Consider the following 15,241-nt stretch of genomic DNA (forward strand, 5'->3'; position numbering starts at 1 on the left):
AGGACAGTGCAGCTCTACCGCCCACAGCTGGAGAGGTGTTTACATGTGCAGAAACCCTGTCTTGAGGGTCAGTAATTTTAAGATCATCTACAACATCGCACATCAAAACGCTTATATTTTGTTCAACAGCCAGTAGGTCCTATGGGAAGAGTAACAAGTACGATTATGAAGTGAAACTTGTGTGACTTCATTCCTGGCCACATATTCTCACGTGGATGGACTCACTTTCCCTGTGCCCGGCAGAGCGCTGTCAGCAAAGCGCGGGAGGTGTGTAGGTCTGTTTTGTGGCCCACCTGCTGCAGACACAGCCCTGGATCCGGATTTATTCACCTGGATGACTTCTCACAGCGCTGCAGGGACAGTGTCTCCTCCAGCGGCTCCGCGCGGTGAGGGGCCTCGAAGCCTTGCGCCTGGAGCGCTCCACGCCGCGAGCGAGAAGCCAAACTAGTGACAACCTCACAGTCCGACCCCTTACTGCCTTCGGGTACGGAGCCCTTCGGGAAGGCACAGGAGAACCGCAGAGAAGCTGCATAGGGCTCACACGCCGCGCCATGACGGGAGCCCCCGGCTCCCCCAGGTGCGGCCGCGCTCCTGCCTCAGGCGGGAAGCCGAGATGCGGGAGTTGCCTCGAGACGGCCACCAGGTGGCGCCGCGGCGCTGCCGGAAGCGGGGCGGGCGCTGAGGGCGGTGGGACCTGCCTGCCCGCCCGCCCCGGCGCACGCAGCGCGCTGAGGCGAGGCGGGCCGGGGCGGGCCGGGCCGCGCCGGGCGAGGCGGGGGCAGTGGCGGCCGCCGGCGGGCCATGCTGCTAAAGCTCCTGCAGCGCCAGACCTATACCTGCCTGTCGCACAGGTATGGGCCCTGCCTCTGCCTCGGGGGCCTCGTCCTGATGATCGTCTCCGCCCTGCAGTTCGGGGAGGTCAGTACGGAGCCGTGCCGGCGTGGCGTGGCTGTCCCGCTTCCCCTCCCTTTTTCCGTCCCTGCGGGCAGCCCCGGCCGAGCTGAGTCGGCGGGGACAGAGGTGCTGCACGGTAGGGAGCGCGCTGGTGCGTGCTGGATGTATATGTATATATAGATATATGTATGTATTTACGACAAATTGAAACGATAGCGGTGCTCCCTTCTCCCTCTGGGTCGTTATCCATCGTGGCAGAGAAGCGACAAGAAGCTGCCCCGCCGTGTGTCGCGTTGCGGGAGTGAACAGCTGTAGGCCTGCCGTGGGGACGGGGCTTGTTCCCTGCCGCCTCTCGGTGCGCGGCGGCTCTCCCTCTTCCGTCAGCCGCGAGCGTGAAGTGACCCCCTGGGGGACAGGTGCCTTCCAGCAGTTCTGGCTGGCCCTGGCAGAGGGGAGCCGGGTAGAAATCTCCGTGCTCCACTAGGAACTGGTGATTTTTTTCTCTTGTGCAATTTTTTTCCCCTTCCCTTACCAGGTGATTTATTGGTGCTGTGGGTTTTTTTTGTTTCTTTAACTCTTTTAAAGCCTGTGCTGGATGCAGTCTCCAAGTGGAAACTGGGAGTGACAGGATCTTCCTCCCTTCCGGAGTTTAAAGAGTTAAATATAGCCTCTCCCCAAGCTGCCTGCAGCTCAGCAGTGTGTATTACATTGCTCCCTGCGTATTACTGTTTGTCTGCTATTTTGTAAATGATGCAATGCAACTTATACTTTTTCTATATGTGATTTTAGGTATACTGTGTTTTAGAGCTTCATTTCATGTTACCCTGTCTATTTTGGAAGTCATCAGCTAATGAATCTGGAAGAGGAAATAACACCAGTCTTACTTCAGTGTAGTGTTAGAGAATATAGTGAGTATTCAGGAAATTAAAGTATTTTTGTTAGTGTAAAAGGATGGTATTGCTAAATGTAAACAGACTGGAATTTCCTGATTCCTAAATTGTTAGGGTTTTTTCTCCCCCTCTTCCTTTTTTTTTAGTTCCCTGTTTTCTTTTGATGGGCTCTTTCTGATATAGAAAAAAAAAATGAAGAGCTGTAAAGAGTATTACTGAAACTCCTGAGTGTAACACGGTCAGAACTTTATTTTGTGTATCTCTACATCTTCTGTGCATAAAGTGCTTCATTCCTGCTGCCCTGCGGAGTTCACAAGTCCCTGAAACACGTGAAAGCTATCAGCAATACTTTAAGGCAGCTGTTTGTACATGACTACATGATTATCAACTTGGATTGGTGTATGTGTCTTGGTGCTGTGAAACTTTGATTACTTTCTTCAGAATTGGGAATGAAACCCAACCTTAGGGTTTCTTAGAAGCTTGAAGTTTTTTTAAAACACTTCAGTAGTTGTCAAGGTTATGGCTGATTTTGCTGAGAATCAGGCAAAATCACTGCTCAGAATTCCTACTAAATCTTAGTTTGCTACTTCCATCCTTTTTAGATCTGTTTGGAAAGCTTACATACTATTTAGACATTGAACAAAGAACTGGCAGACTCATGTAGGAGTAAATCTTCAAAATTATATGTTAAGATAAAAGTGACCAGCAGTGTTTTTCAAAAAGCCCAAACAAACCAAAACCCCAAGAAAACCCCAAAACCCCACCTTTATGGATTTTATTTTTGTTTTTTACAGGGGTGGTAAATGACCTTGGTAAAAGTTGTCTGCCTGCAGTTCGATTTTTACTTCTGTGATTTGAAGTGGTCTGTTTTCATAAATAATGGTAATTTAAGGATTTAGGAAATACTAAGCTTGTGGGAACTAGCAGTCGGACTTCTTCTGACAGCTGTAGTGGGAAGAGAAAACACTTCTCCAGTACAGAGTCTGCAAGTCAGCAACTAATAAATAACTAGTAATACAAAATAATAATATATAAATAATAACTATATAAGACTGTTTTGAAAATGAAACCAAGAACTCTTTCTACTTATTATCAGCTCAGTAATTTTTAAAATAATTTATAGGGAACTCTCAAGCAGTAAAAAGTAGCATGAGACAACGTTTTGTCAGACCCTTCTGTCTGAGCAGCATTTGCAGTTCTGCTTTTCCTCCACACCCTGGGCCAGCTTTTTTTTTTTTTTTTTTTTTTTTTTTGTCCTAGTAGGCAAAATTAGATCTGCTTGCTTAGATTGATGCTAATACCAGTATTAATGGTGGCATAAAAATAGATGGCTGGGCCAAAAAAATTGAGATTAGTAATGGTATCCTCATAGCCTGAAGCTGAAAATGAGTTTGATTTCAAGAAAAAAACCTTGAGCTTAACAAAATAACAGTGCATTAAATTTTATTCAGGAACATTTCTGCAAAAACATAGAGGGTAGCTAGGTCTAAGCCAGTGCTGTGTCCTAGTTGTAAGATAGAGCTTTAAATTTTAGAACAGTTTGGTTGCAAACCCTTGTTGGCCACCCTTCTGTAGGTCGCTCAGCTTTGTAAAATATAACTGAAACATGCCAGACTCACAGCTACTACCTGTCTGATACAGTATCTCCTAATAGAGGGTATCTCTCACCCTCTTTTTGATGTTGTTTCCTTTGTGGTTTTATAATATCAGTATGTAAAGTTGAAGCAAAGCAGCCTCCAGGCATTATTGCAACATACAGAATGTGACAAGAGGAATTACAGAGGAAAAAGTATCAGGTGGGAAGAGCTTACCTTTTTTCCTGAATGTGTTTCTAACAAGATCTGTCCTGGGTCTTTTTGGTTATAGCTGCTTAAAGGTAAAAAGCAAAGGCTTGAACTGTTAATGTTTTTCTCCCAGAGAGCCATGTTATTCATATAATAAATTACATTCTTACCTGAATACTTCTCTATTCTAGAAGCAGATCAGTGTGTGTTAATTCATCAGTATCAGTAGTAGTAATTGTTACTGCATGGATATCTTTCAGTGTGTGCTGTATTAAACTAGTGTATTTGGCTGAAGCACGTAATGACTTGCATTTGAAAAATTGTGATAGTGTGTGGCATTTAAAAAAGTGTGTTAAAGGAAGGGGACTTTTATACTGACCTGGGAAATCATGTCCTTTGTTGTAAGGGGAATGAACTTGTACAGATGTGATCTTGGTTACAAAGAGACCATGTGCAGCTTTGGCAGGAATTGTGTGTATGCATGCACTTGTCATCCAGCCATATGATGTGGCTTCCCTTCTCTCTAGAAGGCTTTAATTTGCTTTAGTGGGCATGAGAGTATAGAAGTATATCTCTCCCTTCTTAAAAGGGAGTGTGGTAGTCTTTATGTTATGGTTTTAAATGCTACCTTAGAGAAATGGTATATTGCATGGTTCCAGTAATACAAGAAATAAGTAATAGTAAAATTAAAATCTAGGAATAGTGGTGTAAAGTAAATACTGTTCTTTTTCTAGTATTTTTTTTTAACTCTCCAGTACATATAAATATGTACTTAAACAGGTAAATAAGCCATGACACCTTCATCTCTAAAGCAGCATAAGATGCCCCTGTAGTTTTTAAGGTTAGACTTTTACTATAAAAAATACCATAGCAGGCTTATCTCCGAAAAGAACCTAAGTGGTTTGTATTATTTTGGTTCAAATTACTCATCCTTTTTTTTTTTCTTTTGCTATGTCAAAGCATATTAAGCATTTTTAGTGTTGAAAAGTCAGATTATTTTGTTGTTGTTGTTTAGAACCATGCTGTAAGATACTTTGTTAGTAATGGAAACCTAATTATGGGCCTTTATTTGTATGTGTATGTACATTTTGGAATGGAAGTGGAATGTAAAGTTGCAGCTTTCCAAAGTAAGACTTGGCTCGAGATTGGTTTCCCATTTAGTTAATTTAAGAAAATGTCCAGGAATGGGGATGGCTGGCAAAGGGCATTTAAGCAGGGCATAGCTTGACATTTTGGCTAAGCAGCCTTGATGGCTGGGAGAAGGTGGGGAATACAACCCTCCCTTCAGCTGTGTGTTCCCACCATTTCTTGTGTGCTCCAACAACCAATTAGAGGAAGATGAAGTGCTCTGGTTTTTGAAGGCTCATCTTTCTGTTTATTTAGCTCCATGACTTGGCTCACTGCAGGACAGGTGAACTCATTTCGAGCTAAAGGCAGGTGGCAGAAATGCAAGGGGATGGAAGACAGTCTGCAGCCTGCCGAAGTGATTTGCTCTTGGGTTAGTCTGGCTGCAGTATAAGATGTCACCTATATTGGCCAGGTCAATTTGCATAATTTGGTATGCCCTGGCCTGGCTGTTTGTTTGTAAAGCTTAAATTTCAGAGGTGTGTATACTTCAGTATGTTCCCTGTGAGAATAGAAAGGAAGACAAGCAAAGTTATGCTGGGGGGGTAGGGGTTCTCTGCTTGTATTGAAGTTTATTTGTTTTAGGTCCTATTTTTGAGAAAACATTCCTGAATTTTTAAAGGCTAGGAACAAGGGGGAGGTAACCTAAATGAACAGTAGCTTAAAAAATGTGTCCATAAAACATGGAATCCTTATTTGCAGAGAAAAAGCTAAGTTTAAGTCAAATGTGCTCTTAAGTTCTAGGTCTGATTGTTGGCTCAGTGTAATAACTTAATTTGGATTAAGGTCTGGTTAGTTGTGTGTTAAGGCATAGATGAATTTGAACAAAATTGATTGTGATTAAATATTTCAAAAAGAAATTTAAATGTCTAATTTTAGAAGGTGGTGACATTAAGTGTTTTTTGGTTTGTTTTTTTTTTCTTTACAGGTTGTTTTGGAGTGGAGTAGAGATCAGTATCATGTTCTGTTTGATTCATACAGAGACAACGTTGCTGGCAGATCATTTCAGAATAGGTAAGCTTTACTTGCATTTGACAGTATTGCACATTTTATTGTTGAATGAATTTTCAAATATTTAAATCAAATATTTTAGATGTAACAGCAACATACAGTTGAGTAGGATCTTATTGTAGGGTCTCTAAATCTGCAGTAAATTTAACACTTAGTGGCTTTAAAATTGTGAGTTAGTGCTTAATATCCGAGCTTGGAGGATGTTTGGCATTTGGAAGCTGTAGTCATATAACAGAGTTTACCTTTTAAATGCATTCAATTCACCCAGTCTCTAATGAAACATCAAAATGGTGATAATGTCAACAATGAAGGGAAGACATGATGTGTTCTCCATATTAAGATAGAAAAATATAAGTACTGTACTTGTGCACTTAGAATTATAACTTTCAGTGTTTTCAAAAATTATTTTTAATTTACATTACATTTTTCCGTCACATCTCATGAAGGACATTATTTAGTAAAGAAGTCACAAAGCTAATAAGCTGCTTTTTAAAGCCAAGTGCATGGGACATGTCAGTTGCAGCAAGTTGGAAACCGAGTCATAGGGATATTTGTTTCAGTTGTGTTAACTGCTACATAACTTCTTGTGGTTTCATTGTTTGTGTCTGAATAGTCATGGGGTCTGTTGCTCACGAAGTCAGTGGACTGAATTGTAGGTGGAAGAAGCTACTAAGGAGTACCATCTGACTCTGAAGTGTTGCTACACTTGACTGGAAAAACCCTGAGAGCAGACGCTTAATCTGCCTTGAGGTTTGTTGAATCACAGGACATGAGAAATGATCAGATTGGTTTGTCATTTTTTAGCTGGTGCAAGATAACTGTAAAAGTACATTGTGTGGTATTAGTGAATACTATGCACTTTTATAGTCTCATCTCTTACTTCCCTCCCATTTTCCGAAGGGTGGCAGATGAAAGCAGAGCGATAAAGCTCATATGAACGATTAGCATAGTATTTACATGTTTCTGCAGTGCTGAAGTGAAAGCCTGGCAGTTTGTTCCTGTCAGTACTAAAATACCTAATTTTGTGATAATTAAGTACAGTGCTCTTATAAAAATGAGTTTGTCCAAAACAAAATCACAAATCTTAATGTTGTGATGTAGGTATAGCCACTTCCTGTTTCTGCAGTTTGTTTTCTTCATTTTGGTTGTGTAGAGTACTCCTTAGCTAGCACTGATTTCTGTTAACTGTGAGCAAAACATCCAGTGCCTGGGAGAGATTATTGGCTGCCTGAGCAAAAGCTGAATGTTTTCATAATGGGTGCTTAAGTTATTCCAGGTCACCCATATGTCTTATGGCAGGGAGGTTTGTTGTGATGTTTGTGTGCCGATACCAACTTCACGTTGAGACTTACTTTTGGAAGTCCCTTGTAGGAGGTTCAGTTTGTTTTTTATTATCAAACTTCATGATTGCAGTAACGGACCCTGCCTTGTAGTATGCAGTGTATCGTCAGTGGTTTGATGAATTTAAAGCTGGTGTCAATGCAACATGTAGGATGTCACATGGTTTTTACATAAATTGAGGATTATGGACTTCCAGGTTTGATCCTAGCTTATCCACGGATTTTAATAAGTTCTTATTTTAGTGTTAGAGGAAAATGTTCAGAATTGGAGAACAAGAAGCTTGTTGGCTTGGAAATTAAGCAGTCACTGCGTAGTAGAAAGCGAAAGCTGTACAGCCTTTAAGAAATATTAATGGACCTTCAGATGAATTAAAGTAGTCTTATCTTCTATGAGCTTTGCAGGGGAACATCTCTATTCTTTTCAAACAGTTGTGTTATGAACTTTCATAGAGAAAACCACAGTGTAAAATGTAGACAAATTTGTGCATGTGGGCACGCTCCTTATGATTATAAACTCAAAAACCTCTTCCTGAGTGACACAACACCAGTGATGTTGCTAGCATCATTAGATACAGCTACAGAGTGCAGGCCAAGTTGCCTTGAAGTTTAGCAATGGCTTTGGTTTGCTTTTCCCTCCTGTCACTTGTCCTTTGGCATCCCAGCTGCTATGCTTTCCAGGTGGTCACACATCAGCTGCTAAACATCCTACTTATGTTGCCCATGCTCCTTTTGTAGCTGTCTCATCCAAACCCATTTTTGAACGCTTGCTTAGTTTTGATGTGAAAATAAGAAGGGAGAGATGGAAACTAAATAATGGAGTTGCTTGCATGAGCGTCTTGGATGAGAAATGTATGTTGTTAGTTTCCAGCAAATTCTGCATTTTAGCAAATGCTTAAGTGTAATTTTGCTATTTCAGGACCTGTCCAAGTCATATTTAAACTCCAGAACATGTACAGAAGCATAATGTGAAGGAACAATTCTCAGCTTTTAAAATGTACGGGCTGATTTCAGTATGGTACAGAAAGTGACAGCCATCAGTGGTGAGGGAGTCATTAATTGCTGAGCAGAGTGAGAGCAGGGAGAGGAAAAGACATGCAAATTAGGGAGCCAAGAGGTCCTGGAGCAGGAATAGCAATGGAACAGCTAAGTTGCTGTTGGTGGGTAATCACTGAGATGTAACAAGCAGGAGGGCTCAGATGTTTACAGCAGGGAGCTTAAGGGCGTAACAGACTTGTACTCATTCATAAAGAAGCTCAGCAAGGTTGAGGATCACCGTATGGTATCTTGGGAGGGATCCAGAGGCTGCTGTACTTCAGCAACAGCAGATGCTGAGACAATGAGGCTTTGTTTTCTAGCTGCAATCTGGGCTGTGTGTATGGCTGTCGTATGTAAACAAGCGTCATGGGCATGGAAAATGCTTCCCTGCAGGTGCATAGGAGAGGTAACGTGACAAGTCTCCTGTCCTGTCTGGAGAACTGGTGGCTCTGGCTTTGCCTTCAAGAAGGATCTTATTGATGCTTTTACAAGTAAAAGGTTTACAAGTAAAGATTTACAAGTAAGAAATGGGTACGTTTTTGAAAGAGGAATTTCCAAACCAAGCCTCAACTTATTGTCTGGAAGTTTCCAAGGAAGTTTCCAAAGCCCATGTTTGCTGTAATTAAAATCAGTAGCGAGTGGGGAAACTGATGATTTTCTGTAGAAAGGTGTTAACATAATTCTTATTTAGGCAGCCAATTTTGGACTTAACCTGTTTGACAGACTGATACTTATGGTGAAGACCAAACCTGTAAATCCACATGAAGGAGGAACACAGCTACAGAATTTGAGGCAGAAAGTTTTTTATCTTTTCTGACCTTTAACTACTTGCAAAAGGCTCTGCATAGTAAAAATAGTCTTTTTACTAGTCTGAATTACCACTGGTAATGAAGAGTCAGCTTTCCATGACAGGGTAAATTCAGAGTTAACATGCCTGCATCCGACTAAAAATGCCTTTCCTCTGTGGAGTTTATTAGCATTTGGCTGTATGTGACATGATTTTAATAGTAAAATTTTAATAATAAAAATTACCGTAGCAAATAGTTATATGTGCTATTGAATAAAATCACACTTCTAGCAAATGATAAGTTGCGTAAAGCTTCACAGGTGTCTAAATGATCTAGTACCCTAGAAAGAGTTGGAGTTGAGGTTTTTTTGGGGTTTGGATTTTTTTTTTTTGACATTTATGTTCAGTGAAGCCTGGAAGACCGAGGGTTGGACATTGTTGAAATTGGCTGACTTGAGTCTGTTTTTTCCACCTAAACCACTGTTGCCCTGGCTGTAGCATTCAAGAGACTCTTGATACAACAATTTAACTGATCACAACAAATGTACAAAAGCTGGAAGAGCTCCTGCTATTGAATTTCTACTCCTGTGGAGGAGTTCTTAATTCAAAACATGCCTTGTGTTGCACCTGTTAATGAACCAGAAGCTACTGTCATCTCTTGAGAAAGACGTGAAATAACTGATTGGAAGGGCAGTTGTGTTCAGTAACTGGTTTTGTTTTTTTGTTGGTTTTTTTTTTTTTTTTTGTCAGTTGAGAGGATAACCTTCTGCAGGGTGTTGCATGTCAGAGGTGAGAGACTTTCTGGGTGGTGCTGCTGGGGAAGGCAGCCCTGCTTCTGTCTCAGAATGATGCACTGTTACCCTCTTACATTTTGTAGCTCAGGAACAGTGCTGAATTGAGCACAAAGTGTTCCTGTTTATTGTGCTGTTACCAGCTGCTGGCTGCCCTTTTACCAAATTTTGTGCTTCAGTGATTGAATCTCAGCCAGTAGCAGATGAAGCTGGGTAGAAGCTGTCTGCGTGGCATATTGTACAAGGGAAGGTGGAGGAGATGCTTGCCTATAAGCTCTATCTCTTTTTGAATGCTTTTTGAAGGATGCAGTGGGTGTGGAGGGAACACCTTTCCCTGGAAACCTTATTGTGTGACCCAAGGGATCTTAGCATTAGAGAAGTGCTCAGTGTTTGCTAGGCTATCTTTGGTTCAGGAAGGTATTGAATAACTTGAAACTAAAACTTTTGAAGATAATAGTTGGGGCATCCTCCTGCTATCTGGGACTGAGAGATTTAACTATGGCAGCAGCCTGGAGTATGCACTGAAACAAAGCTGTGGTCCTTGGAGAGATTATCATAAACAAATAGAAGAAAGGTGCCCAACCCCCTTTATTTTCTTCTGCCCCAGGTATGCTAGGAAATCTGTAAGGGTCTAGAAAAATCTTCAGGATATTAAATTGTGTCAAGAATGAATTTGAGTGCTGTGTCTAGAGTCTAAATTCATGTACCCTACTTAGGTTGTTTGCTTATGAAATGCTCTGTTAGTAGAATCTAAGAGTCATTCCTATAATAGAGACCAGGTCCTGCTGAGATCTTACAGGCTCTGTGAAATCAAATAATAGCAAGTATGATTTAAGTAGTTATACTTTGTGCTGTCCTGTCTAATTTAGTTGGTGAATTAAGGATGTGCCAGTTCTGATTTGTGAAGTATTTTATGGGTTCAAAGGAGTTGGGTTATAGGATAATGTGTGAAATTCAGAGCTTAAAAGTTCAGATTTCCATTAGTTAGTGAACTGTTATAGCCACTGTATCCTTTTTTGGTCTTATGTCTGTGATGTTTTGTCAAAAGCTTGTGTATAATTAAGAGATTATATGTATGGCTAAAGAGATGCTTTTTGCTTTGTCTTGTTTGCAGCTAAGACACCAAGTATTTCTGTTGTTAGACAGAAATTGCTATTGTAGGATGCCACAAACACTTGTAATATTAAACAGCTCATGTAGCTTTCATTTGAATTATGTAGGCTTTGTTTACCTATGCCAATTGATGTGGTATACACCTGGGTGAATGGCACAGATGTTGAACTGATTAAAGAATTGCAACAGGTCAGAGAACAGATGGAGGAAGAACAAAGAATAATGAGGTAATAATCTTATTTATTTTTTTCCCTTTAGCCAATGGAAGCAGTCTAATGCAGTACTAGTTGTCTTTGGTTTTCTCCCATGTTACTCAACATGGAAATTCAAAGCACGTTTTCTCACTCCTTCATTTGGTTATTCTCAAGTCTTGTTTCAGTTCTATGTTTAGCTATGATTTCCCTCATTGGAAAACTGTTTAATATACAAAGCATAATAATTTAAAGAATAAAGGCTGTTGTCTTGAATTTGCAAAATTCCATGTAAAAACCTGTGCTTTGTGTATGTCATTTTACATTGATTTCTATGACCTCATTTGTTAATAATTATAATGAAATTGTATCTCAGATGTGTAATCTGTCTTCCTCCTCAGCCCCCCCAGTGTATGTATATATATATATTTTTTTTTTCTAACTGACTTAAAATCTTAAGCGTGTTTCTTAAAGGCTTTTTTTAAAAGTCAGGTTTGTAATCGGTCTCCCAAACACTGAAACTGAGAAAGAGGGAAAATAATTCATTCATGTTACAAAGGTATGAGTTGGCCTTCTAGCTAAAGAGGAAAAGATCTGTATTGATGCATTAGGTGTTATAGATTGTGCTATACAGTTCTGCAAAATTAGTGATCTAAGGCTTCAAACAGGCTGCTTCCAAGATACCTTGGATTGTGTCTTGTAACCATCTATATAGTTCTTAATTAGCAACTTTGTAGCCACATGATCAGTTTAGGCTAAATGGAAGAAAAAGTCTGCATTTTAAGGGTTGTAATATATTCAGAATCTGAAATCCACAAATGAGCAGATTAATCTGATTTTTGGCATTTTATGACTTGCAATTTAGGTAACACTGACAATGTAATCACAACTGAAATTCTGGATTTTTTTTTTGCTACCTATTAGTAGAACTGGTAGCAAGAATTGGTTTAGTATTAGTAAAACTTTAAATCTTTAGACTTTGAAGTCTAGACATCTTAAACATGGACTTTGCTCTGAAAAGCTTTCAAATTTATACTGATCTTTCCCTAGCAGTTCATATAGCAAATAGCATTAGCGATGACAAAGCTAAAACCACTGATGTGATTCCCATTTTACAAAGGGGAAAAACATTTCCTCCTACCTCCCTTCTGCCTCCCATAATACTGATATGGAAAGTTGATATCAAGCTTATGAGTAAGACTTGTGTCCGTGCCATGTTCATTATCTACAGGGGCACCTGATTCTCTCCCATGTAGATAATTTTTTTCATGTGCTTTGAAATCAGCACTGTTGCAGAAAGAGGTGTTTCATGGGATCAAGATACTGCAAATCTCTGCTGATCAGTGTATATTTTTGTATTGCATAGAAAAACTCAGTAAGTTGTAACTTTGTGGTTGATATGCCTGAATGGAGTTAGTCATGGTCCAGGTGCTTTATTCTTTATTGGAAAGAGTAGCTTGCTGGATGGTGGTTCTCTTTCTTTCGGTGTGTGTAGAAGGGGGCCCTTCTGATATTACTGCTTAGTATCAGTACTTCACTACCTTTACATTAATCCTTATTATCTTCTACGTGCACATGGTAAATGCATGATAAACCTTGTCAGAATATGTATGTTAGGCAAAACAATCAAGTCAGCCTAGTTTCAGGTCACTTCATCCTGGTTTCTTACCACTGTTTTTCATATCAGCATCAGTTTTGTTAGGTAATCTAATAATAAGCACTGAAAATCCTGTTAGCAAAGAGTCCTGCTGCCACAGCTGTGTGCATAACCAAGAATTGTTGAGTTCCCCTGCACAAGGGTGAGCAGTGAGGGGCATGTGTTGACCTGTGCTCACCTTGGCAAGGTTAATGGCAAGGCAGTTTTATAATTTGTTTATCAGTGCATTCACAATGTGTCCCTGACTCAGTTAACAATCTGAAATTAGACTAAATTTCTTCCTGTTAACTCCAGTGTCATTTAATGACGTTGTTTTTAACTTGGTTATAGGGAAATCCTTGGAAAGAATGCAACAGAACCAACAAAGAAGAGGTGGGTTTTTGTGGGTTTGGGCATAAATTGGAATAAATGATGTCCTACTCATTGTTAGCTGAAAGCAGATGCTGGCTGGGAAGGTCATTTGGTTTTCTATAGCCTGTGAATGCTTCACTTCTGTGTTACTTCAAGAAAAGTTGACAGCATGATAATAGAAGTAATGTTATTGTGATACATATGAGTGAGCTTCTTAAAATGTGACAATAAGATCAAAAATTTGATCCTTGTCTCTGGTTAAGCATAGTACCTATTTTGAGTGGATTTAATGCATATGTACCTGGAATTTTATAATTCAAAAAGCTGAAAACATTTTCAGCGTTGCTTTCACCCACCATTTGTATATGTGACACTGCAAGTAATTGCTGTGAGGGTACAAGCCTCTTGCAGCTCTGCTGCCAGGAAGTGGCAGGGCTTGGTCTGTACCATTTGTCATTTGGCTTGGCTGTTGTATTATTTTAGAGATCTTTGTAAGGCCGTCTTTGTGGGCAAACTTTGAAATCTTGGATATGTTTGAAAAAAATTTAATGGAAATGAATAAGTAACAGCCAGATACTCACCTGCAACAAAATAAGCATGCTCTTGGTAACTTCCCTCTGCCCTAGCAGATGTTACAAGTAATTGATTAGATTTTACAAAAACTTCTCTCATTGCGTCTAACATTGATTTTTGTCTTAAATTTTCTACTGTTGTTAGATTTATACCTTTGTTATTTTGCTGTAGCGAGAAGCAACTGGAGTGTTTGCTGACACATTGCATCAAAGTGCCAATGCTTGTTCTGGATCCTGCGCTGCCTACCAATGTCACACTGAAAGACCTGCTGTCTATTCATCCTACTTTACAAGCTGCTAATAACATGTTCTTTGTAGCAAAACCAAAAAATCCTTCTACCAACGTGTCAGTAATTGTTTTTGATAGCCCCAAGGATGGTAAGAATTTATTTGTCAGATTCCAGCTAGTTTTCTAGAGGAAGATTTTTAGTAAGCTACTGTGAATTTGTTTTTTTCCCTCCAATACTGACTGCCACTAAATTTTCTGTCTGACTTTAGCAAGTCATTCATCACCTCTTGCCCTCAGTCTGTTCCTCTAAATGATGACATTAATGATACTGTTTGCTTACCCCCCAGGCAGTTCATTACAGGTGATTAGAGTTTCATGCTTTAAAAAAACTATTGCAAAACAGGCTTGATATCTGAATATCTGTGTTGCACTGATAATCTCCGAATGCTGAGGTTTAGGCTGAAGAAGATTAGTTTTAGAAATCCTCTTTTAATTGCTGTGAAGTCTAGGTTGAATATTGTGCAATAAGTTCTGCCCTTGCTCAAAGGATTGCATACTTAAAATTATCCATGTGTTCAGCATATATAAGATTTTAGAGCATTAGATTTTGTTTAATATGTAGCGGCAGACCACTGCCACCCACTAGCCCAAACACTGGTGTTTGTTTTACCACCAAGAATTATTTACCACTTAAAGACAACTGTTCATACCATAAATACCCAACTTTTCTAATTTGTAAAAATGTATCTTGTTTACTAGAATATACAAAAGAAGTGACTTTCAGTTTTTGATTTGCAATGAATTTTATTTCTTCTAGTTGAAGCTGCCCATTCTGGAATGTTAAAAGACAACAGCAAACACATAGTGTGGAGGGGTTATCTGGTATGTACTTTTAAAGTTGATTAGCTTTCCAGTATCTTAAACTTTTTGTACCATTTTAAAAAGTGTTTCTGTGATATTCTCTTTCCAGAGTTTGTATGTAGTTAGAAATGAAAAGTTTTAAGATAACCCTTATTTCAATTTTGAAGCTTGGGTTAAGTGACAAAATACTCACTATTAAATCTGTCACCTAATGAAGGACTGATATATAAACTACTGTAAGTTTAAAAAGGTCTTTATACTCTGTTTTCTTGTTTCTAGACTACAGACAAAGAAGTTCCAGGTCTAGTATTAATGCAAGACTTGGCCTTCCTTAGTGGATTTCCAGCTACATTCAAAGAAACGAATCAGCTACGATCAAAACTACCAGAGAGCCTGGCCTCTAAAGTAAAACTGGTAAGGGTCTGTAGGAAAGAGTAACTTAGTTGTATTGATCTTTTGTAATGGTTCACATATGGGATCTCATCTACCTAGGAGATTTAGGATATTTCTGATAGTATTCTGCTTTTCTGTGCGACTCTTTTCTTGAGTTGTGAAGAGTAGTAAGTAGTGACTGAGATAGTTGCCTTCAAAAGACCAATTGACTGAGGCC

At 39.7% G+C, this 15,241-nt stretch overlaps 1 protein-coding gene across 3 annotated transcripts in view; it reads left to right on the top strand.

Moving 5' to 3' along the window:
- Nucleotides 1–741: 741 nt before the first annotated feature.
- GNPTAB (N-acetylglucosamine-1-phosphate transferase subunits alpha and beta) overlaps nucleotides 742–15,241 on the top strand; it is a 45,280-nt gene continuing 30,780 nt past the window's right edge. For 2 of the 3 annotated variants that reach the window (XM_057420600.1, XM_057420601.1), the window contains exons 1-7: nucleotides 742–918; nucleotides 5,622–5,707; nucleotides 10,878–10,997; nucleotides 12,949–12,990; nucleotides 13,714–13,919; nucleotides 14,588–14,652; nucleotides 14,911–15,045. In XM_057420600.1, the coding sequence (XP_057276583.1) occupies nucleotides 802–918; nucleotides 5,622–5,707; nucleotides 10,878–10,997; nucleotides 12,949–12,990; nucleotides 13,714–13,919; nucleotides 14,588–14,652; nucleotides 14,911–15,045 (771 nt within the window). In that variant the 5' untranslated portion in view covers nucleotides 742–801. Of the gene's footprint in view, nucleotides 919–5,621; nucleotides 5,708–10,876; nucleotides 10,998–12,948; nucleotides 12,991–13,713; nucleotides 13,920–14,587; nucleotides 14,653–14,910; nucleotides 15,046–15,241 lie in introns of those variants that run through there. The other variant, XM_057420602.1, reaches the window with a different exon arrangement.

The sequence above is a fragment of the Pezoporus wallicus genome, unplaced genomic scaffold (genome assembly GCF_028554395.1).
Source record: "Pezoporus wallicus isolate ANWC-B61680 ecotype Strahan unplaced genomic scaffold, APGP_CSIRO_Pwel_v1 contig_2871, whole genome shotgun sequence".
Taxonomy (NCBI): Eukaryota; Metazoa; Chordata; class Aves; order Psittaciformes; family Psittacidae; genus Pezoporus; species Pezoporus wallicus.